This window comes from Chelonoidis abingdonii, chromosome 2, assembly GCF_003597395.2.
Source record: "Chelonoidis abingdonii isolate Lonesome George chromosome 2, CheloAbing_2.0, whole genome shotgun sequence".
Classification (NCBI taxonomy): Eukaryota; Metazoa; Chordata; order Testudines; family Testudinidae; genus Chelonoidis; species Chelonoidis abingdonii.
In genome coordinates, this window is record NC_133770.1 from 215287578 (window position 1) to 215309449 (window position 21872).

Here is a 21872-nt window from a genome sequence, read left to right on the forward strand (position 1 = left end):
CAATTCCTAAGAATAGGAATTGCGACAATACTATGGTGGGGGCGGGAGACTATTCTAGGACATTGGTTGTTTTTTGTCTGTAAATTTTAGGAAAGCTTATTTATCTAGTGTGCATGAAGCTTGATTTTTCTACTTCAGTAATTACTTGTAAGTCTACTTGAATATAGAAATAACCCACCAATAAAAGATTAGAGGACATCTGATGAAAATATGTGGAGGCTTAGCTGAAAAAAAAAAAGATATTCCAGACATAAAAAATGTTAGAAAATATTGCTTAAATTTAAACTAATTAAATAGATTTAAAATGAAATGCAGTTTTCACTGTTAAATGCTAGATTTCTCCCCCAAACATTAGACAAAGTTGCATTGTTTACAAAAATTTATTAATACAAACTTTACACACTTTATATAACAGTTATCAAAGTCCTAGTTATATATATCATGTGTGTAATAATACTTTAAGTTATTTTTATATTCAGTTGCACACAAAATAAGATCTGCAAGACTAACATCTACCTAAATTATCACTGTATCGCAAATCTGCTCCGTTTTAGTAAGACTGTTGGTTTTTCTAAAAATTAAACAGAGGATAACCTATGTGATCACTTTATAATGCTTGCAACTAGCCACTGAACTCGAAATGATAGTTCATAAATAAAACGTCAATAAAGCCCTATTTCATTATACCACAGCTGACACAAATACAGCAACGTCTGCCGATTACCCAAGAACAAATAATTAAGACTAAAATGCAAGCTGATGTGTTGCAGCATAGTAGGGCCACTAAATAGCCATCTGTGAATTCGTGGCGATTTAAAAGGCGAAGAAAGGCACGAAACGCTGCAAACTGCATCCTGCGTCACATTGCCTGAGGAGAATGCAAAATTAAAGTAAGATTGATTTTCATACACACTTCTCAGGCATAGATCGAATGCCTGTGTGCTAGCACTGTTTGCAATAAGCTCCGCTGGCACTCGCCATCCCGCCTGGGATTGCAAACTCAATTCTGTTTTCTTTGATTTATTACTTAACACTGATCAGACTGGTAAAGGAAAATGAAAAGTCTTTTAAATTTTACAAGTGGCTTTTCTTTTTAAGCAACAGAAGACTGTAATTTAGGGCTGGTTATTTTCCTTCAAAAGATTCCTCTAGAATATGGTTAGGGATCTGAAAGGAAACATACGTACATGACATCTCTTTAGTCACCTTTCGAGGAGAAGGAATGGAAAGTTCCCTCGGGCAGGTTTGGTTTGTCTTTTCCCCAGAAGGGAAGCTATTAATCCGTACATGTAAAGATGAAGTTGAAATGATTCATCGGTTATTAGAAACTACACATTCTATTATGACAAAAGTTTGTTTTATGAAATAACTTTTACTAAGCAATAAGCCATAATGTAGAAAAATACATTTTACCTCCAAACTCAATAAACAAGAACAAAACTTTAGTTGTAGTGCATAATTATTTAGTGGTAGCTACAACAGGGGTTCCTAAACTTTTACAATAAGAGCTTGCATCAAACAGAACAAAAGAGTGAGAGGCGTTCACAACTTTAAATTGAAAATAATAATAAAGTGACTCAGATGGGAAACCGTGCATAAATAGAGCAAGACAGGTCGGGAGGAGAAAGGGTCTACAAGAAAACAACAAAGGAAAGGAGCAACTCCGCTTGAAAAATTCAAAGGAGAGAATCCTGGTCATTTCACATGATGAGAGGCATGGACAGCACTGGAGAGTAACACATTATACTTTGCATCAAGTTCCAATACCGAGCGGCCGACGGTCAGTTAGGTAGTGGATCTAAAGTGGAATTGTCTCATGTTACCCAGACCCTCTGGCAGTCTAAAACCACGCATTCATTAGGGGCACCTCCTCTCTGATCTGTGCTCTATCGCTTCTAGTATCGAAATTTCAAATGGTTTCCAATCGCTCTAATTTCTGGTTGGCTTTGTTCTGTAGCTGTGCCCAATCAGTTAGAAGAACAATGAATGCGGCTAAATATTTTTCCCCCTCCAATTGTCAGAGATGCACAATTTTGACAGAGCTGTTTCACCACAGGAGAATTATCTTCTAAGCTCAGTGTTTGAGAGACACAAATACATATAAAAGTGGAACCAAAGAAAGCAGAAAAATTGAAATCTTTCGCAAGGGGGAAGCAGTTCCCCCTTAAAATAGGCTAGTGGCAAAGGAGCCTGTCTTGAGACTTATGAGGGGCAGGGGGTAAGAATCTGCTTCAGCAATTCTTCCAAATCATTATCACCATAATCCTCTTGTAGTGGGGCATCAGTGTCTATATACAGTAGCAAATGGTGACTATTAATGTCTTCGACTCTGTCGTGGATAAAAATACTATCCTTTTAATTTCACTTACAAAAATAGGAGCAATATTCAAACAATGATTGTCTTTTTTTCTATTTATTTTATATAAAAACATAAACAGCTCAGGCGAATTTTTTTTGTTCTTGTGCAGGCTTTATATGAAGAATTGTTCTCTTTCAGTAGTATTTATATATATATATTTATATATTATATATAACTTAATGATTGGTCCACAAAGTAGATCTGTGCGTTTCTCTAGTGCTTTTATACAAAAAGAAAAACAATATTATTATCAAAATATTCATTTAATGGCTTTACTTCATACATAAATACATGTTTAGATAACACAGGAGCGGTGATTGTTCAGTCACTTTGGAAATGACTTTTGTTTTTCTCTTTTTAGGGCTCTGTATACACAGGAGTGGTAGGTGACTCGGCGCTACAAATACGCTACTCGGCGTCCTTTGTTTTTAACTCTTTGTTTATACCTTTTCCCCAGGACCGCTGCCAAGTATTTCTTGACAGCCATTTGTTTCCGGTAGCGGCTGTAGCTGTCTGTGAAGATGCCATCCGAGTGCCGTTTGGAGAGCGGTTCCGAGTCGTCCTCCAGGCCACTGGCACCGCTGCAAAGCAAAGGACAGTTGCAACATCTGGATCCATTCCCCTGTCCTGTCTGCACTTTGGAGGCCTTCCCTTCTTTGCATTTTGGCTCTGGAAACTCCGGGGCTGCTTTAGCCTTTCCAGATTATTATGATTATGTGTCATTTAGGGAAAGCTGTATTTGTTTTGTTTGTTTTTCCAAAGCTATTCGATTCGGGGGAGGGCGGGAATGAAGAAACTAAAGCAACATGTAGACCTCAGGGAGGCAGAACAAAACAAAGAATCTATCTAAACACGCGGTGAAGTTGATATCTGATCATAATATAAGCCGACAGTCGGGAGACAATATATTCATGGCATGAATTATTCATTATGAAAATGTAATCTATTTCCCCATGGGCTTTATTAAAATGTTACCTTCTGCCGAAATGATCTTCATTACGCTGGGCTTGCCGTGTGCCAGGATGTCTGACTTCAAACGCGTTTTGTTTAAGCCCCGCTACACGGAAGTGTGGTGAATTCTATTCTTTACAATGGAGAGCTCTGTTAAAATACCCAGAGCTACACCTACAACTGATCTCTTGTTGCAGTTCTTTCCACCGGCTATAGCCTGAATCTCTGGGCTACTGGACTTTCTTTACAATGACCAGATTTTTATCATCAACTAGCCATCTGGGTTTTTCACCGTACCTTTCACTTGGGGTCAGAGAATGAGATCGAGCAAAAACCCTGGTGGATTTTGACATTTTCCAACTGGGTGTGTTGCTTAGTGCGCGAAACACCAACCACACAGCGAGCGTAACAATTATACATCGGTGGTACATTATGCGTGGTTTAATAGAAAGATGATTTCCTCTTAACGTGAAATAAATAACAAATAAAAATCTTACCCGACCCGTTTGGCCATCAAAGAATGCAGGTATTTCCTAGCGGATAGTTGACCCAGGACTCTCCTGTAGGCTTTGTTAAATATCCCATCGGCGTGCCTAAGTAGGAAACAAAGATCAAACACAGGAAGAAAGATCAGTGTCCAAGCCTGGGGACCCGAGCTCAGCAGCCCCTCACTCCAAGGAGGGATGGCGGAAGGAAGCCCCTGGCTGGCTGGTGGCTTTATGTACCCTGAGTGCAGAGGGCAGCCTCCGCGTTAGGACCCCCAGGGACAGCAGGGCCCTCCCAGCAGTGGCACACCCAGCCACCAGACTCAGTTCCCGAGCGCAGCGCTCGCCTGGTGCTTCTGGTGTGTTTCCCGGAGTGCCATCACTAGTCCTTCCGCGGCCAGCCTGCTTCCCCACCCCTCCCCGCCCGGAGGTAAGGGGCGCTTTTCCTCTCCTCCAGCCTTTATTCGGGCGGCAGGGCACGGAGGGAGAGATGTGTTGCGGCTCTTTTGCATGGGATTGACCAGGATCGTTTTGCTCCAGCTCAAGTCATAATTCCACCAAGAGGCTCCCATATTCACCTCTTTTCCGGTGGGTAGTACAGGGTGTACATGTCGTCTATCATGGAGGAAGGGTTTGCTATGCCAAGAGGGTCGTTGTCAAAGGCGAAATCCTGCAGCGTGTTTCCATCCTCGTCATATACTTCATCTTCCAGCCTAGCCCGGAAAGCAAAGGGCAAGAATTCAGACGCATGTGGCGGTGCCTCCTGGGAAATCCTACATATAGGAGCATTTGATCAATGTTATTCAGGGCTACTTCTCTGCCTGGGACCTATTGGGTTTTAATATGGGCACTTCCAAGGCTGGACTGAAGGCCTTGCTAGAGGAGCCCACAGACAGTATTACGCCTACCCCTCTACACCCCCCCCCCCGCACCTTCATTTCATCCCCCCGCCTCCGCATCAGTGTAAAATCAGGCGCGGGAGGAAGACACAAGCAAACCGACCTGCTGTTAGGCTGGGGCCAGAAACAAGTCCAGGGGCTGCCAAGGAAGCAGCTGATCACTACCCACTTTTCCCAGCACGAATCCTGATCGCTTTCCAAACTACATACTCAGGCGCGCGCGTGGGGGCTCTAAGTTAAGCGAGACAAGAAGAACAGCGCTTCCCACTGTAGGGCACCCGCTTTCTCTAGTCCCCCCACTCCCCAGATTGATCAGAAGCTCTGCAGTTAGCAAATGACTGCTCCGCCTTTCTCACAGCAAGTGGGGGCAGGGTGGGGCTTGTGTTTGTTTGTGTTTTTCGTTCAATGATGTCTCTGTCCTTGAAGATCACTTGAGTTTTGTTTCTCTCTCTCTCTCTCTCTCTCTCTCTCTCTCTCTGTGTGTGTGTGTGCGGCAAGATGTAGGTCACTGAACGTTTCAGGCAGCTATTTTTGTCTTCGAGCTCTGGCAGGGAGATTAATAATAGATGCGTGTAAAGTGTTTCGCTCCTGTTAATTCAAGCGCTTGAATAAACCGAGCCAGGTCCCCTCAAACGAATGGCCCCTCTCACCCCACTTAACGCCCCCTGGAAGGACTAGCCATTTATGCGGGGACGGCTCCCCCCAGCACTGGCAGCCGGGGGCCCTGTGGCGAGGCTGACCTGAATCCCAAAGCCCCGGGTAATGCTTTGGGTCGTTTAAGGCCATTCCGGAGCGTGTGCTCCACCGCACTCAAGGGCCAACTCCTACAGTTCACATGCGCTCCAGAGTGAGTTTCGCAGTTCAGATGTTGCATGCACATTAGTGCCGAACCACGAGAGTGTCCCCTGTGGGACTTGGCGGAATAAATAGAGCTGCATAATTTTCCGAGGGAGCTAAAATGGGTGGATCGGAAAAGCTCCCCCCCGCTTCTGTTGTAAGAAGCGCTGCTTGTTAAGGGAAGCCAGATTTACAGCAGGCTAGAGCCAGGAGTAGATTGATTGCCGCTGTGTAAAGCTTCACCCTCTCCTATTAAGTGTGAAATCGTCCTTTGTTGTATAGGTTTGGACTGGAGGCTGCCCCTACACTCGGCTCAGTAGGCGAGGCTAGTTCTGAAATCCTGGCAACTCTACTCCAGTGTGTTAACAATCCTGCTCGGAATCAAGTGAGCGCGAGAGAGTCTTACGGAATCCTGAACCTAATCTCAGGCAGAGTGAGCCGGATCACGCTCTGCCCAGCCCTGAGTACTACAGTAGCCCCCTCTCCCCTCAAGCGAACTTTAAAGAAACGGATCTGGAATTTAGTACTTAAAGAACTTTAATCAATAACACAGGTTGGGGGCAGATTCTACCCGGCTATGATACAGGAACTTAATTCTAGAACGTATCTAGATCTATATTAGAGAGAGAACAGAGAGGGATATTATATGGGTTGTAAAACTAAGTTTTATCTATATCTACACATATTCCTTAATACCTAGTAAACGCTTCTGCCAGAAATGTGTTATTACAATCTTTTTCTAACTGTATGCTTCAAAATGCTTTCATCTAGGTACTGTCTATCCTGCAAGTACCTGTCAACTCCGTGTTAGCAGGTTATTGCCACTCAAGTTAGGCTCAGAGGTGGCCGGAAATATATCTATAATGTGTTATTGCACTGTAGTGCATATAGAAAAATTGATTCACTAAAAGGCTAATCAGCTTTTTCCTATAAGGCTCACCCTGCCTTCTGAAAACTATGCTTCATTCAGGACCACAGTTAGAAATCGAATTGTTTCACCAAGACCAAAGTCAGATGTTTTCTCTGTTATTTAGGAGAAAGGGGGATAAGAATAAGACAGGCGTGTGTAGGGAATAATACAGCCTAAGATCCTTCAGGCTAACAAGACTTGATGGAAGAAAGAAGCTAGTCCATTAAACCCTCCATCTCCTGGAGAACGTAAGAATCTATTGTAGTTTCCCTGCCACAGAATCTAAACTGGACTTTTAATCTAGCAGCCCCAGTCTCTTTTCCCCGCTCCCCAGGAAGGTAGATGGATTCGGTAAATAGGAGGCGGTGAGGGTTTGCCCTTTTCTTTCTGGATGCTTTACACTGCTTGGAAGAGCTCTACTCCGTTAGCAAGAGAGGGAGAATACAAGCTACCCGACACACACAGAGTCCAGGAGACAACTACCTGCCAATGCTCTCTGCTAGCTATTACCAAGATGCAGGGGCATAACTGACGGGGAAAGCCAGGGATGCGAGTCTTGCACGGATTGGGAAGAGGGAGGGATAAAGAAGGTACCTACCTTAGCGCAGGGTATTGAAATCCAGCAGCAGGTGAGCAGTAGACGCTGCAGTGCATTATTATCCCATAGACCAGTAGTGCTAGGATCGCTTTGCTACACATTGCCACTCTGTGTGTAAGGGAAGAAAGAAAAAACAGTCGTCAAAATGCTCCCTTCACTCTCTCTTTCCCCTCTAGCTTTGCCACTAGCAAAATCTAACCGGTCAGAAATCAAGTCTTAAGTGTGCTCGATTTCACAACAAAACGTGTGCGCGATTTGTGTGGAGACGTTTGTCTTCAATTACAACCAGACACAACCCCCACTTCCCAGCACACAGGCGCGCACACACGTACGCACACACACACACACACACAAGTGCCCGGGCTAACGAAACCCGATCTCTCCGGTTAAAGCTGCTGAGATGCCTGCGATACATTTTCCTTACCATTAAACTCTTAACACCCGGTACTAAGAGCGTTTGGCTGCGCAATTAAAGGGTAGATTTAAAAAAAAAAAAAAAAAAACTCTCTCCCAAGTTTCAGCCAAAATAGTTAAAACTCTTGTGGCGTCGCCTCTCTGACGATCAAAGGAGCCGAAGGCAGAAGAGCAGCAGTTACTTGTCTTCTGGTTTAAAGTGATCCGCTCAAAAAAGTTTGTAGGTAGCAGGCGGCACAGATCTGGAGTGGAGTCTGCCAGGGAAGGGACAGCAAGAAAGGGGGAGTAAGGGAAGGAGACAGAAGGGAGAAAGAGAGAAAAGAACACAAGAACGGGGAAGAGAAAGCTAAGGGGAGAGAGAGAGAGAGAGGACGGGAAGCTGAAGCAGGCTGTGCTGGAGCTGCTGTTAGTGAGATGTTCTCTTCCCCAGATCTTTCCCGTCACTGAGATGCTTCTCGCTTCAGCTGCTGCTTTCTTCTTCTTGCTCTGTGACTCCAAAGTTGACCAACCTTCCGCAGCTCGTTTTTTTATGCAATTAGCGACAAAATCTTCGCAAACACCCTGCTTTATCAAGAGCCCTCTTTGTAAACATCGGTCTGCATGTTACCTTTAAGGGCGGCAGTATTGTTTGTTGCACTGTTGTGGCGTTCGGATTTTTATTCATGAATCAAATGAGGTGTTTTTTTTTTCAGTCACGTAATAATCGGGTATCAGAAAAGACGTCACTACCTCAATTCCTCAAGGAACATAACAATTCTGTGCCGTCCTCGCGGATGATCTGATCGAGAGTCATAAGCTTCTCACAAACACTTTAACTCACACTTTTTTCTTTTTTTTTTTTTTACACAGAGCTCTAGAAGATTTAATGCTTGTCGAGTTCTCCCTGATTCAAGTTGTGGGGAGGGATAATAGGCTGCTGAGGAAATTTTAGGCTTTTTACAGATCCTATCCTCAAGGGTGGTCTCAGTAGCCTAACCACAGAGCAGCTCTGTTTGAAAAGATGAGCTCTGATGTGATAACTTTTATATAAATTCGTTTGGCAAAAGCCCAGGGTTCTAATGTGGTACATATGTTCCCTTCAACAATTAAATGAAGAAATACACTCGCGTTCTTATTGTTGTTATTGTTATAAAGGCTGTTTGAAGTCTTGGAGGCTTCTCAGTAATTTTCTAATTAGTTTGTAATTGACAGTTGCTGGCTGGTGGGTGGATTGATTAGCTGACGGCTCCAAACGTGGAGCTGTCCAAACTCTGCGGTGCTGAACTGGGGAAATGTGGCAACCAAAAAACTGATTTGGAACAACATTTTCACCATTTGTTTTTTTATGCAGAGCTCCCAGATGGGTACAGGAAAATTAGCAATGCGATAATTCAACCTATACAATTATGATGTCTCTCAATCACTGTAGCAACAAAATATTTACAGCAAGCTATAGCCCGTTCCCGTTCTGAGCGTGTCGTCACATTTTTCTGTGCGTGAGATTGGAAAACATCCCTTACTATCTGGGAAAACACGCCACAGGGTCCAATACTGTCCTATATTTGATGATACTGCATATTAATTTCGGCCACAAACATCCCCATTAGAGGACTGAAATGATTAGAAATTTACAAGCCCTGATTCACTTGTCACTGACGAGAACGGAGTGCAGCATATGTTACTTTTCAGGTCTAATTTTCACTGTGTCCCTTTTCCTTCCTGTCTCGTGTCTGCGATTCGAGCTCCTTGCAGGGCAGCAGAGGCAGACTGGAAAAGAGAGAGGATTTCCATTAAAAGTTCATTTGCTGAGGGACTCTTAAGGGAATCCCTCCGTTGGGAGGTCTCAATCCACCGATATGATCTTACTGAAAATGACGTAGAGGCATGAAAGCTCTGTGGGAAGACCACCGTCTGGCTTCCAGACCTCTTGATATTTCGATGATCTTCTTGCTCCCTCTCAACGGTAGAAATTCAGATTCATTTCCGAGAATTACCCAAAGAAATACAGACTGCAGGAGCCATTACAGTGCATTTTAATTATTTGGCTCATCAGCAGAGAATTCAGGAAGCAGCAATAATTTAGTCCTCCTGTTTCCTATTTCAGTGGTTTGGGTGAAACATGTTTAAATGAGCTATTTGAGCTCAAATCGATTTTTCAAAAACATACAATTACAATCCTATTATAATCATTAAAGATTTCAGTATTTTCCTCGGGATTCAGGAACTGGAACTTGAATGAAGTATTCTCTTAGCAATGGTAAGCTATGCGATTATGGAAAGGCTCAATATATAATACAACATTTGTATACACAATTATTTTATAAACACTATGTTAAATACAATAATAGTCCTTTGGTATTTGGCAAATAACTACAGATTTAAAACTTAAAGGATCCAATAATACTATAAAAATGAATGGGTGGGTGTTTTTTCCTGAGGGAAAAGAATAGCTACTTGTTCCGATGATGAGAGGTTGCCTTGATAAGGTCGGGGTGAACCTATTAAAACTTCTAATCTTGCTTCTCCAATGCATTCCAAACTGTGTTGGATATAAAGAAATACTGGAATACGTTTAAGACTCTCCGGAAAAGGACACTCAGTGTAAGTAGAGGGTGCCATCGTGTGGGGACTTTGTTGTTTTCATGACGTATTAAAGAAAAAAATATATTTGGGGCCAAATCCTGAAGCTCTCATTCAGTCTTTGCTTAATAGGTATTCAGGTAAAAAACACAGTGGCCAGAGGAGTTTGCCTGAACAAAAGCCCAGTGAAGGCTTCGAGGTTTGATTTACAGCAAATATATTTATGCATAAACTCTCTTTAATTTATTCTTGCCCTCCAGATCCCTCAGCAGCTAGGAACAGATGTCATATTATTAAATCAACCTGCCAGGGAAATGTTTCCTCATTATCCCCTCCCACCTCAAATGTGGAATTTTTCTCCAAAATTACCCCCAAGTCGAGGATGGCAAGAGCCAGACTTGGGCTAATAACAGCTTTTCTAGCACAAGAATGTCATGGCTTTAAGCTGGTATCTTTCATTCTTGAGAGAGAGAACGAGCTCTATAGGGTTGTGAAGGAAGATTTCTCCTGTTCTGAAGTGACAAGAATTCACTATATCAGACTTAAAAGATATTTTAGGTGATTTTTATTGATATGTTTAAAATTGTTTTTCCTCCTTCTGACTCTGCAGTGGTAAGCAGGGTAACTAAAGCATCTACCTATCCAGAGAGATGGATACAAGAAATACAAATGAAAAAAAATAAGTTTTCAAACATTTTATTTTTTCCGTGTAATCTATACAGCGTATCCAGAATAAACCTTAGCATGCTGTAGTAAAAAGGTTTATGGATGCTCATTTAAGATGAGCTGCAAAACTCATAAATGTCTTTGCCCCTCCTGAGAAATCCAACAATCCCAAATTCATGCCAATAAAAACCTGTATAGCACACCACTCCATCATGTATTCCATTCATGTGCATGCACATAATATACACATATTACATTAGCAGTCTAGGTTGAAACAACAATAAAGGTTTGATTTTGGCCTGCCGAAGAAAGTAGATTCCAAGCTAACTCTGTAATTTGAAAGGGATTTAAGATTCACAATACTTGATCTTAGGTATCACATATAAAGCAACATCTGCACACAAACAGGTGAGCTAAGATTTTGGTGGCAGAATTTTCTTCACCTTCCTCCTATCACCTGAAATTAATCATTTTAATTTACCTGAATGCATCCTTTGTTTTTTCAAAATATTTCACAAAGTATATTTTTAAATTTCCATGGATATTTTAGTGGAGTTATAGATCCTCCAAGCCTAATACAATATGAATGTACTAACATCCTGAGGTGGATGGCTCTAAGGTTGTGGTGGTGGTGTCATAGATTTTCATTCAATCGTGCATATTTCATATTTATCTACATATGGTGGCTGGTGCTTAAAGGGTAAATCTATTCATTTTTTCAAATGCTTTTTTAGATCTAAAGGCACAGGACTTTATGACAACATCAGAAGCAAGCCTTGTTATCAGTCTACAAGCCAGGAAGAAATCATATACATATATGAAGCCACAGCCATGCTTTCTCAGCAAGCCTACCCTTTGCTATGTTTTCCACAGAAACTTGGACTGCAGTATTTGGAGCCTCTGGTTTCTCCATAAAATTCCACCAGTAAGTTTAAAATACAAAATAATTAATTCTTTCCTCACAAAAAAAATCACATGTGACAAAAGCACAAATTCTCCAAGGGGGTTGATCCAATACCGTGTCTTTTACTAAACCTAATGCATCACACATATTTGTATCAGTGTCAAAACAAGCAGGTTAAAGCCATTCTGTACTTTCTGGGCAAAGCGTCTGCTTCCAGTTTTGAATTTCATCTGCATAGTGATAAACCACAACAATTCGTCTCTCACCCCCAGGACACCAACTCATCATGAACAAACCTAAGTCTTTTAACCATCACTCCATTCCCGTTTGCAGAACTGCATGGGAAATAGATGGAGTACTATTCTAGTTAGCAACCTCTTGCACAGTTTACACTGAAATTCATAACATCTGATCTACTACAAAAGGCTTCATCTGTCCTACCTAACTGGCCTTCGGAGAACCAGGCCAAATGATTCAGACAAGCATACAAAGGACAAACCAAAGAAGAGTTATTCATGGCATAATACTTTATTACTGCTAAAACTCCCAAGCTAATAAAGGATAAAATAGCACCTTCTAGACTAACAAAAATATGTACAGTGGGCCCATTTCTGCTGCTCTTACTTACTCGAGATTAAACATAGGTGTAAGTGCACTGAACGGAATGGGACAGATCCTTTCTTCTGACAACCCCTCTATGTCTCTCTTTCCTCTTCAGTCTCCTCCTGCCCAGAGGTAGGGTCACATTCTACAAAAGAGAAGAGTTTGTTTTTTTCTTGTCATTTTTCTGATAAATGAACTTTGTCTGATCTGAGGGGAAGAGACTCAGACAGAAACTAAAAAATGGAAAATTACATTCAGCAGCAACTCAGGCCAATCCAAAGGTGTTTCGTGCATAAAGACTTACAACTCATTTCTTCACCCATAAGAGTGGACATTATGAACTTTAGTACACGCTGCCCAGCAGAACACTAACAATCCATTAGTGCCGCCAACCATTTCCTATGGATCTGAGAATACAAAGAATCTATGCACAGGTCTAATAAGGCATCCTGAGTTGCTTCAGTGCCTTTCTCCTGTGTTACCTCTTTTCTCTGTCTTATCCTAAGTATCTTTAGTAAGATTACTCTCATTTAGGGGGGCTTAGATGTCAATGCAGCCATCTGGGTACCTGATGATTTTTTCTCTTTCTTTTCCTACTGTTCATATACATAACGTGTAATTTGTTAAGTTATGTGTATTTGTAAGAGGTTTCAATAGGTTTTGTACAAGCAAAAGGCCAGAAACTGAAATTTCCAGCAGTATAAGACATCCATCAATGATGGAGGTCCTGTAGATGACTGGAGCACTGAGCAGTTTAATAATTATCTTTAATGTGCACTAACAGCTAATCATACCTAAAATAGATCCAAAATAATGATCCGTTACCTAGGACCTGATCATATGGGGAGTTGAGGGCTTCCATTGGGGTGCTGAGGGTCATCAACCATCCCTGCAAGGATACTGAAAGACAAAAGATGGGCAGAGAAAGAAGAGAGCTGTTTGAGTTTTTACTGAACAGCATTTTCATTCCAAGAGCTTCAGAAGATACATAAGGTAAAAACAAACTGTAATAGGGAAAATCTGCCCATAACAACAAGGTCTGGCAATACTAAATCACGTCACTTCTTTTCAGTGGACTTCCATTTGTCTTATAGAGTGAAATTCAGTCCTGTGCAGAGGGCCAGCAAAAGACCTATGATCTTCTGAAGTCCCATTCAAGCACTCAAAATAAGGTTTATGTGGGATTTCAGTGATGTATCACTCTTGTAATGGCTCTCTGAACAGGGTCGATTTCTACTCATATTGAAGAGTCACTTTGCTTATATGGACCCTCTTTGGAGCCCAACTTTGTGAGTAGTTAAACATCTCTACAAAGTGTGAGTTTCTTTAGCTCTCATTGAATTTCCCCAATGGCTTTCCTATAGGACCAGAGACTTCCCTCACCAAAGTTGTTTCAGGACCCCATGTAAAGGGGGATTCTCACCACAGGAGGTGGTTGGAGAAAATAGTACTGCCTTTTTCCACCATATGGTGTGGGATCAATGAATCTTACCTCCCCAGCCACTTCCCAGCTTTCCTCTCCTTGCAAAGCCCATTCACTGTCTGTCACCTACCTGCATAGATCCCTGATCTGGTTGAAAGGGAGAATGCTTCTCTGGAGGTACATGAGCCCTCACTTCCATGTGAGATGGGGAGATCTACGCGCAGAGGATCTCCTCTCTATACGGCTCTTTGGGCTTAACTGGCCCTAACTTGCCCTTAACTATTCACTTTTCTGTAGATTAATATTGCCATGGCCTCATTTACATTTAGGCAGCAACCTACAAAATATCATGAACCCTCTTCTCAGTCAGTAGAGCAAAAACAGTACCTGGCAGCAAGAAAAAAAACCCATCCTGTTCTCATTAAAGCCAATAATACAACTCCCAGTGACTTCAGCACTTAGCATCAGGCCTAAATACACTGGGACAGACAATTGGCTGGTGATCAACATAATGCCACCAAAATCAATGGAGCAGCATCAATTTGCACCAGCTGTAAATGACGCATTATTTGTTGGCTCCTCCCTTCACAAAAATCATTGCCAAAGTAGACTTGTGTTCTAAGAAGTTGCAGACCAAATTGTAATCCAAGTGCCAGTCTCTATATCCAGTTTATAATAGAATTTCAGACACACTTTTAACCGTGGAGCTTCTGTGTCCTTTTGAGAAAAAATCCTTTGCAGTCTGAGTTTTTGACTTAATGACATATATCTAAAGTTATTTATAGTTTAGAATGACCAGATATAGTTGGAACAAACTACTAAATTAATCAGAACATTGCTTGTCTCTTCAGAAGAAAAAAAAATAGAAATCATCTATATTTTCTTGTTCCAAAAATTCTTATTTCCTATTACTAAACATTAATCATCTGGTTTTTCTTATGAGCTCACATAGAAGGATAATGTCAAAGGCCCTCTGGCTTCTGATGTGGCTGATTTGTACTGCCAGGGCTTAAAAGGTACCCCCAACCTGGGAGAATTCCAGGCTGAAATAAAGCCAATCTACTCAGTACTTCCAGTAAGGGTAATAAAATGTACTGAGATGGGTCATGCACAATCCAAGAAATATAAAATCACAACTGCATCTTGGGAGTGTTTCAGTTCTGTTTTGCCATTTAATATGCATGTCCTCTGCCACAGGAAGGAATGCTAAGTGGTCTAAGCCCTTTGTCTGAAACACAGGTGCAAAGCCATACAGGATCAGTTCAGACATCTGCATGGCGATAAATGGTCCTCCAAAGGATTTTTTTGTATGAGACTTTACAAAACAAGATTCTATCTGAGCGTGAAGGGCCAGATTTTCCAAGAGGATTGTTACACCCATACAACTGTGCGTGTGTACTTAATTTGTGTGTATTTGCATACACACATAGATAGCTAGATGAATAATTGTCACTTGTGCACACAACTGTTCTCTCAATGCATGGTAAGGGTATTGCAAAGAAATTAGATGCACAGCCATCCCTGAAAATCTTGCCGTTCATAGCACTTTCATAAGAGCAGATATTTGTTCTAGTGTCTCTAGCCAAAATTTCACCTCCCACACTAGTGTGACAGTAAGCTGTTACCCTCCCACCTCCATGGTGGCTCCATTCCAGTATTGCTGTATTCATAGGCTGTCTAAAGCACTTAGAGATCCTTAGGGATGAAAGGAACAATAAATGGAAAATATTATCATCCTCTCTGGCCCTCTGGGACAGGCTAGATTTGAAGCACTTAAACTTAACTTGAACACCTGTGAAAAAACTTCTAGGGGAGATATTCTGATAGATTCATAGACTTTAAGGCCAGAAGGGAACACCATGATCATCTAGTCTGATCTCCTGCACACCGCAGGCCACAGAACCTCACCCACCTACTCCTGTAGAGTAGGCCCATAATCTCAGCCTGAGCTACTGAAGTCCTCAAATCTTGATTTAAAGACTTCAAGTTACAGAAAATCCACCATTTACCTTAGTTCAAACCAGGAAGTGACCTGTGCCCCAAGATGCAGAGGAAGAGGGGAAAAATACCCATGGTCTCTGCAATTCTGACCTGGGGGAAAATTCCTTCCTGATACCAAATACAGCGATCATTTAGCCTTTGAGCATGTGGGCAAGACCCACCAGCCAGACACCAGGAAAGAATTATCTGTGGTAACTCAGAGCCCTTCCCATCTGATGTCTCATCACCAGCTGTTGGAGACACTTGCTAATAGCATGCTCAGATGGGCCATATGCCTTTGTAGGCAGCCTCATCATACCATCCCTTCCATAAACTTAGCGTGCTCAGTTTACTCAAAAGAACAAGTGGCAGTTTGATTTGCAGCAGGAGTGGGTCACATAACTGCCATTTGTGGCTTTGAATAGCTTCCCCTAGATTTTTGTCAAAGATGTTTAAGGTTTAAGTCAGAGTTAATGACACAAATAAACACAAGCGGAGGTAGTACATTGCCTTTTCCATTTTTAAGGACTTCTCTTCACATACAGTGCTACAACAGCACCGGTTCAGCTACGCTGCTGTGGCGTTTGAGGGAAGACACTAGTAGAGACCTTCTCCTATTGGTGTAGGTAATTCATTTCCTCGAGAGGCAATAGCTATGTTGATGGGAGAAGCTCTACCACTGACATAGGGCTGTCTACACTGGAGGTTAGGTCAGTATAACTACGTCACTCAAGACTGTGGATTTCACACCCCTGAGCAATGTAGTTATACCAACGTAGGTCTGTAGTGTAGACCTGGCCTAACTTCCCATGTTGTGCCTGAGTATTGTTAATAACTATTATTAATTATATTAAATTTTATATTTAGATTTATAAAAGTTTCAGTATTTTCCTATCCAATACTCTGGGCACCGATTCCGTGATTCAAGTTCATGCCATGTGTAACATTGTCATTTATAGACCTCAGTCCATTGTAATGCCCGAGCTGTACCACAGTCAAGCAGATTGATGAAACAACACAGTTTCAGTTGTAAGGGTATCTTCTGCATTTAAAGTCTGCTCCTGCACCTGGGAAGGCAATGAGAGCTTTGCCAGTAACTTCAACAAGCTTTGGATCAGATCCCAAACACATGCATATAACCCCTCTAGTGTTAATAGACATACAAGCACAGTCAAGTACCATGTTAGTCTGGATCTGTAAAAGCAGCAAAGAATCCTGTGGCACCTTATAGACTAACAGAAGTTTTGGAGCATGAGCTTTCGTGGGTGAATATCCACTTCGTTAGATGCATGTGATGCATGCACAGTCAAGGTGAAATCGACTCACGGTGTGTAGGGCCAGGTCAAGCCCTCCATTCTACTAAGTTGCATATTGAGAGTGTACAAGGGAACCAGGGGTATCTACACACCTTCTACATGGCACCAAAGGAGTTTTTGCTTCAGTCCCACTTAGGTCAAATCCAGTTGGTTCAGATCCAGTGCCCCCTACATCTCACATGGAGCTTCTAAAACAGGAATTCTGGACTTTATTTTCTGCTTTCAGTCACATGACCTCCACTGGTCTTCATAGCAATCAGTGTCACTTAGAAAGACAAAGAAAACTATACAGGCAAAAAGAAAATATATAATGAATTATATGAAACTTTTAACAGCAGTTGGTTTGAAAATGATTACACTGATAACCTTGAACTAAACTAAAAATAATTACACCCACATTACTCATCCACAGAGAATAGGATACTTGAAGGAGATTTCGCACCTGCACAAAAGGTGTCCTTCAAAATACATTTATTTTCCCCGCCCTTTCTATGTTCATTCCATGAATGGCACTGCATTAGTCATCCCACTTGATGCGGCATTTATTTGTTGGACTGGTGTCCTTCCATTATTTTAAGGGGGGGGGAGGGATTTTTGAATCACTGGTCCTCTAAATATTTTTCTTTCTTAATGAACAAAAAAGTGTGCATTTCTGTTATAGCATAGTGACATGTTACAGCATAGTCATCCTAGAGCGCTGACAAGTTCACATGCTATTGACGGCGTAGGGCAGTAGTTCCCAAACTGTGGTCCATAGACTAACAGTAGTCCTTGGAAAACTTGCTGGTAGTCTGAAGAGGATTGGATGGTCTCATGGTGCTAGCTTCTTTGCCTTGTTTGCATCTGCTAAGTTGCATTAAAAGAAGCTAAATATATATAAAATACTTTCCTAATGTTAATTTTCCAGCTTCTGTAGATGCTACAGGTATGTTATTTGATCACTGATTGGAAGAGAGATTGTCCCACAAGACAAGACAAGATATGGTCCATGCTATGAAAAGGTTTAAGAACTGTTGGCATAGGAAACACTGTACATGATCAAATGTTTGCAGTATTCTGTCCAATGCAAAAAGACTTCAATAGGGAAGTGAGTCTCCTGTGAAAAGGAAGCCACCTAATATATATATATATTTATATATATATATATACACTCTTCTTAGACAATATAACATTTCAGGGCCACAGATATTTTAAGCTAAGGTTTTCTGAACTACTAAAAAGTGTGCAAAAGGTGAGATTGCGCTGTACAAATACTTGTGAAACTAACCAAGTAGAACAAATTTAAAAATGGCTTTCTAATACTACGGAGACTTGTGAGTTTAGCATCAAAGCATCATATTCACAACCATTGCTTTAATTCAGCTGTAAGGGCCTGATCTCCATAGACACTGCATACCAGCAATTCCAAAGGAAGGCATGATACATCTCTAATGTGCATACAAAAGCTCACTGTCCTGGGGAGGCACTTCAAAACAAATTTAAATATCTAAATACAATGAATGGGGGTTGTGAATGCTCAGCACCTGTCAGGATCAGTGCTATTAATGGGATAAACACAGCAACGAGGGATGGAAATATTGATTTCAGATAATACTATATTAACTTACGCTCCATGATTATCTGATAAATGTCAAATTTAAGCTGAATAAGAGGAAAACTTGCTGACGATGAGATCTGTGCAATTGTCTCCCAGGAGAATGAGTGGAAGCCTTATCTTGGATAGAAACTTTGAAATCTAGATAGGACAAAGCACGTCAAAATATATCATAGAAAGCAATCTGGCACTGGCAGAGGCAATATTACACAGAGCATAGTAACTCTCATTGGATATAAATACATCTTAAAGAAACATTGTGATGGATCCTTTAAGACCTTAGGGCCAGATTCACTGAGAGTCTCCACCGGTTTCTGATGACATAGACAGTGTCAGAGATCTCCCAGAGGTGAAATATCTACCCTGGGAAGGCCTGCAACAACACAAGATGTCTCCAAACCTGCTTCCCCCCGCCACCACCCAAAGACTGCCCACAGCCTCCCAGTGCAGCCCCAGAAGTGAACAGTACTGAGGAAACATTGGGGGATGTGCTTATTCACTGCACCACCACCGCACCCTCAGCCAATAGAGCTTTAGGTAGTGATTAAAGCTGCTTTCCCTTAGAGGCAAAAGCCTCCTGGTTGCAACAACAATCACTGCTGCACATTGTCACAGGGCTGGTTCAGAACCCTATGCCTGAAAGGGAAATCACCACCACCAGCTGCCAGGGGAATCTAGGGAGGAAGGAACAGGACTCTGGAAAGGGCTAATGAAACTGAGAGGGTCTTAATTAGGCCAACTTGGAACTACCTTGGAAAGAGGTGTGTCTGCGAGGGCAGGCCTATCAAGAAGGAAGTCTGCCAGTGTACTGACAGAGTGCCATGTCTGAAGCAGTGAGGCCTAGCAAGTAGAGAGATCCAGACCTTGAAGGGCTGAGGCCTGCGGGAAGGAGACTGAGGATAAACTAGGGGGGCTAGGAGGCCTGAAAAGCCTGAGAGAGGACAGGAAAAAAACCTGGAGCTGAGCCCCCAAAAAGTTCCAGCAGGGAATTAAGAGACACTCACTGTGTGTGGGGTGGGGGGATGGTCTAAAATTGATAATAGAAGCCTAATTACCTTGGAGAATCTGGGCCTACGGGATGGGAATAGGACCTGATTAGGGAGTGAGCCAGAGTGGAAAATATTTGGATTAACACTGAAGAGTGATTTACTTTGCAGGGACCACAGCAGAAGACCTAAAGGCGCTAGGCCCCAGGAAGGAGAACCTGAAGCTAGTGTGACTGTAGTTATTGATTTATCTATTTTTGACAAGGGACTTTGATACCCTGAAAGAGTGGACCCTGACCAGGCAGGATGGCTAAGTCACCAGAAGAGTAAGGGGACCCTGGCTATCCAAAGGGAGTGCTTGAGAGGTAGAAACTCAATTTAATCCTGTCTTGGTGCTAGGGGGTGCTGTAACTGATGGACTCCCCATTTGACACACGGCTTTTACAGGGGTGAATCTATTCCCTATTTTGTGCTCTGAGCAGATGCCTGTATACAATAGAGCCTTAACCATGCTTTGGAGTACTCAAAATAAGAATCTGCTTGGATTGCCCAGGCGAACTGGGGGTTCACACAAGTGTGCCCTCTCCTGTCTCTTTGCCTATGTGAAGGCACTAAAATCTAGTCTCAGTCTGAGTACATGAAGTTCTAAGTAAGCTCTATGGCTGGCCATGGTGAGAAAAATGTTCTTTCATGGTGCATTATAAAAACACCCTAAAAAAAGCTTTTCACACCACAAGATCTTCTAAAAGGATTCTGTCAACACAAAAGCAAATTCTGACAGTAGCTGCCTTTAAAAATACTCAGACCTCCAAACTCTGAAAGACATTTCCTTATTTAAACTTTTGTTAGTCTTGTGGATTGAGTCTACCATTTGTGTTCAGGGGGACCATATCAATAACTGCATGAACAAAAAATGTGTTTTGATTATTCAAATTATTAGGATTTTTAAATCAATAACTTATTCTTCACATTAAAGTGTTGTGCCTATGGAAACTGCATATTCAAATACCCTACAAAACAAAGGAACTTTATCTCAGAATTGATATATCATTTTTAAGCTGTGCAGAAATTACTGTTCTCTGCTTATTGCACATACAAAGAAACAGTTGCTCCTGCACTTGGTCTAGATGTACAACAATGTATAGCTATCCCACATACTTCAAATAAGATGCTGGAACTGCTATTTTGAAATAATATATAAAAATTTGGCTCTTACAAATAATGGAAAATAGAAACCTATGTCACTTTTCTTAAAAGTAGGGGTTCCTAAATAATTACAGCCCACCTTCTAAAAATTCCTCCTTTAGTTTTATGCAGATTATTTTACATGATGTAAGGAGTTAATGCCTGCCTAGGACTTTGCAAATCAAAACAACTGTTTAACTGTAAATCAACACTCCTACACTGTTTTGAGATTACCTTAAACTCCAACCTTTGCAACAGATTGCAGCAAAGAAGAGGGGAAGAAATTGAACTCCTTACTATTAATATAGCTGACACAGAATCTTGTGTTATACTCAGTTTTCAGACTAAAAGAAACCACTGTTAAAGTCAGAGCAGGTTGTTTTGGAAGGGTACTTACTATGAGTTTGATTATTTGGTGATACCAAGGACATTTTCACGTTAATTCAGCTGGAAGAGTCAGTAATGTCAATAGCTACAAATTAGTCACCTGTGCTGAAATAATCAGCTTCCTAAAGTACATATTCAGACAAATGTTAAAACTGTGGGTGATTCGATCCTTCATAGAGTTTTTAAAGTGTAAGAAGAGGGCAATCTGCAGATCAGAACAATGTGTTGGAGGGATGGAGTGGAAACCATCATGGTCAGGCAGCTAGTAAAAATTCAGATGTGTAGTAACTAGCATCTAGTAACTCTATTACAGTTGGTAATTATCTTGTAAATTACCTAGTGCTTGAGTTGGCAACCAATTTAATACTTGTAGGTGATCATCCATCACACTCTAATGTTATGGCGTATTGGACCCCACAGGGATAATAGTTGGGACACGCAGGTGAATGAGACAGACACAAGGAAGGATTTGAGATGCTGGCAGGGATTTGTTAATTTAACACTGTCTAGTGACACTATAATTAGGTCCACTGGGGGAGGGGGTTTACCAGGCTCCCACCATATATCCCATAACTCAGGATACAGACTTCTCAGCCTGTCCCAAGGATTCAGCTCATTCTGCTGAATCCTCTCACCCTCTCCACTGTGAAGGGAACAGAAGGTGCCAAAGAGGGATCTTGCCCTGTGAAGACATAAAGTCTCTCCTTTTCCTAAGGTCCAACAGAGAAATCCCCGGTCTCTTATTTCTGAGATCTAGCCCTTTTGGCCTTTTATCCACACTGGACACCTTCTGTAAGTAGTGATGAACAAAACATT

The 21872-nt window shown here is 41.7% G+C and overlaps 1 protein-coding gene across 3 annotated transcripts; it reads right to left on the reverse strand.

The window, feature by feature from the left end:
- Positions 1 to 366: 366 nt before the first annotated feature.
- ADCYAP1 (adenylate cyclase activating polypeptide 1) lies at positions 367 to 8262 on the reverse strand. 3 transcript variants are annotated; one of them, XM_032791779.2, is made up of 5 exons: positions 8061 to 8262; positions 7040 to 7147; positions 4374 to 4568; positions 3808 to 3903; positions 367 to 2940 (listed from the first exon to the last, which is right to left on the reverse strand). In XM_032791779.2, the coding sequence occupies exons 2-5, from the start codon at positions 7138 to 7140 to the stop codon at positions 2757 to 2759; spliced, it is 576 nt and encodes a 191-aa protein (XP_032647670.1). In that variant the 5' UTR covers positions 7141 to 7147; positions 8061 to 8262; the 3' UTR covers positions 367 to 2756. The 3 variants fall into 3 exon arrangements, with proteins under 3 accessions (XP_032647670.1, XP_032647669.1, XP_032647671.1); XM_032791778.2 differs by having other exon boundaries at positions 7464 to 8253; XM_032791780.2 differs by having other exon boundaries at positions 4374 to 4508; positions 7464 to 8200.
- Positions 8263 to 21872: the final 13610 nt, after the last annotated feature.

Coding starts and splice junctions, on each gene's coding strand:
- ADCYAP1 (XM_032791779.2), bottom strand. CDS start 7,140: ATGTGTAGCAAAGCGATCCTAGCACTACTGGTCTATGGGATAATAATG. Junction 3,904..4,373: donor TACTACCCACCGGAAAAGAG/GTGAATATGGGA, acceptor TTTCCTACTTAG/GCACGCCGATGGGATATTTA. Junction 2,941..3,807: donor TTGATGGCCAAACGGGTCGG/GTAAGATTTTTA, acceptor TTTGCTTTGCAG/CGGTGCCAGTGGCCTGGAGG.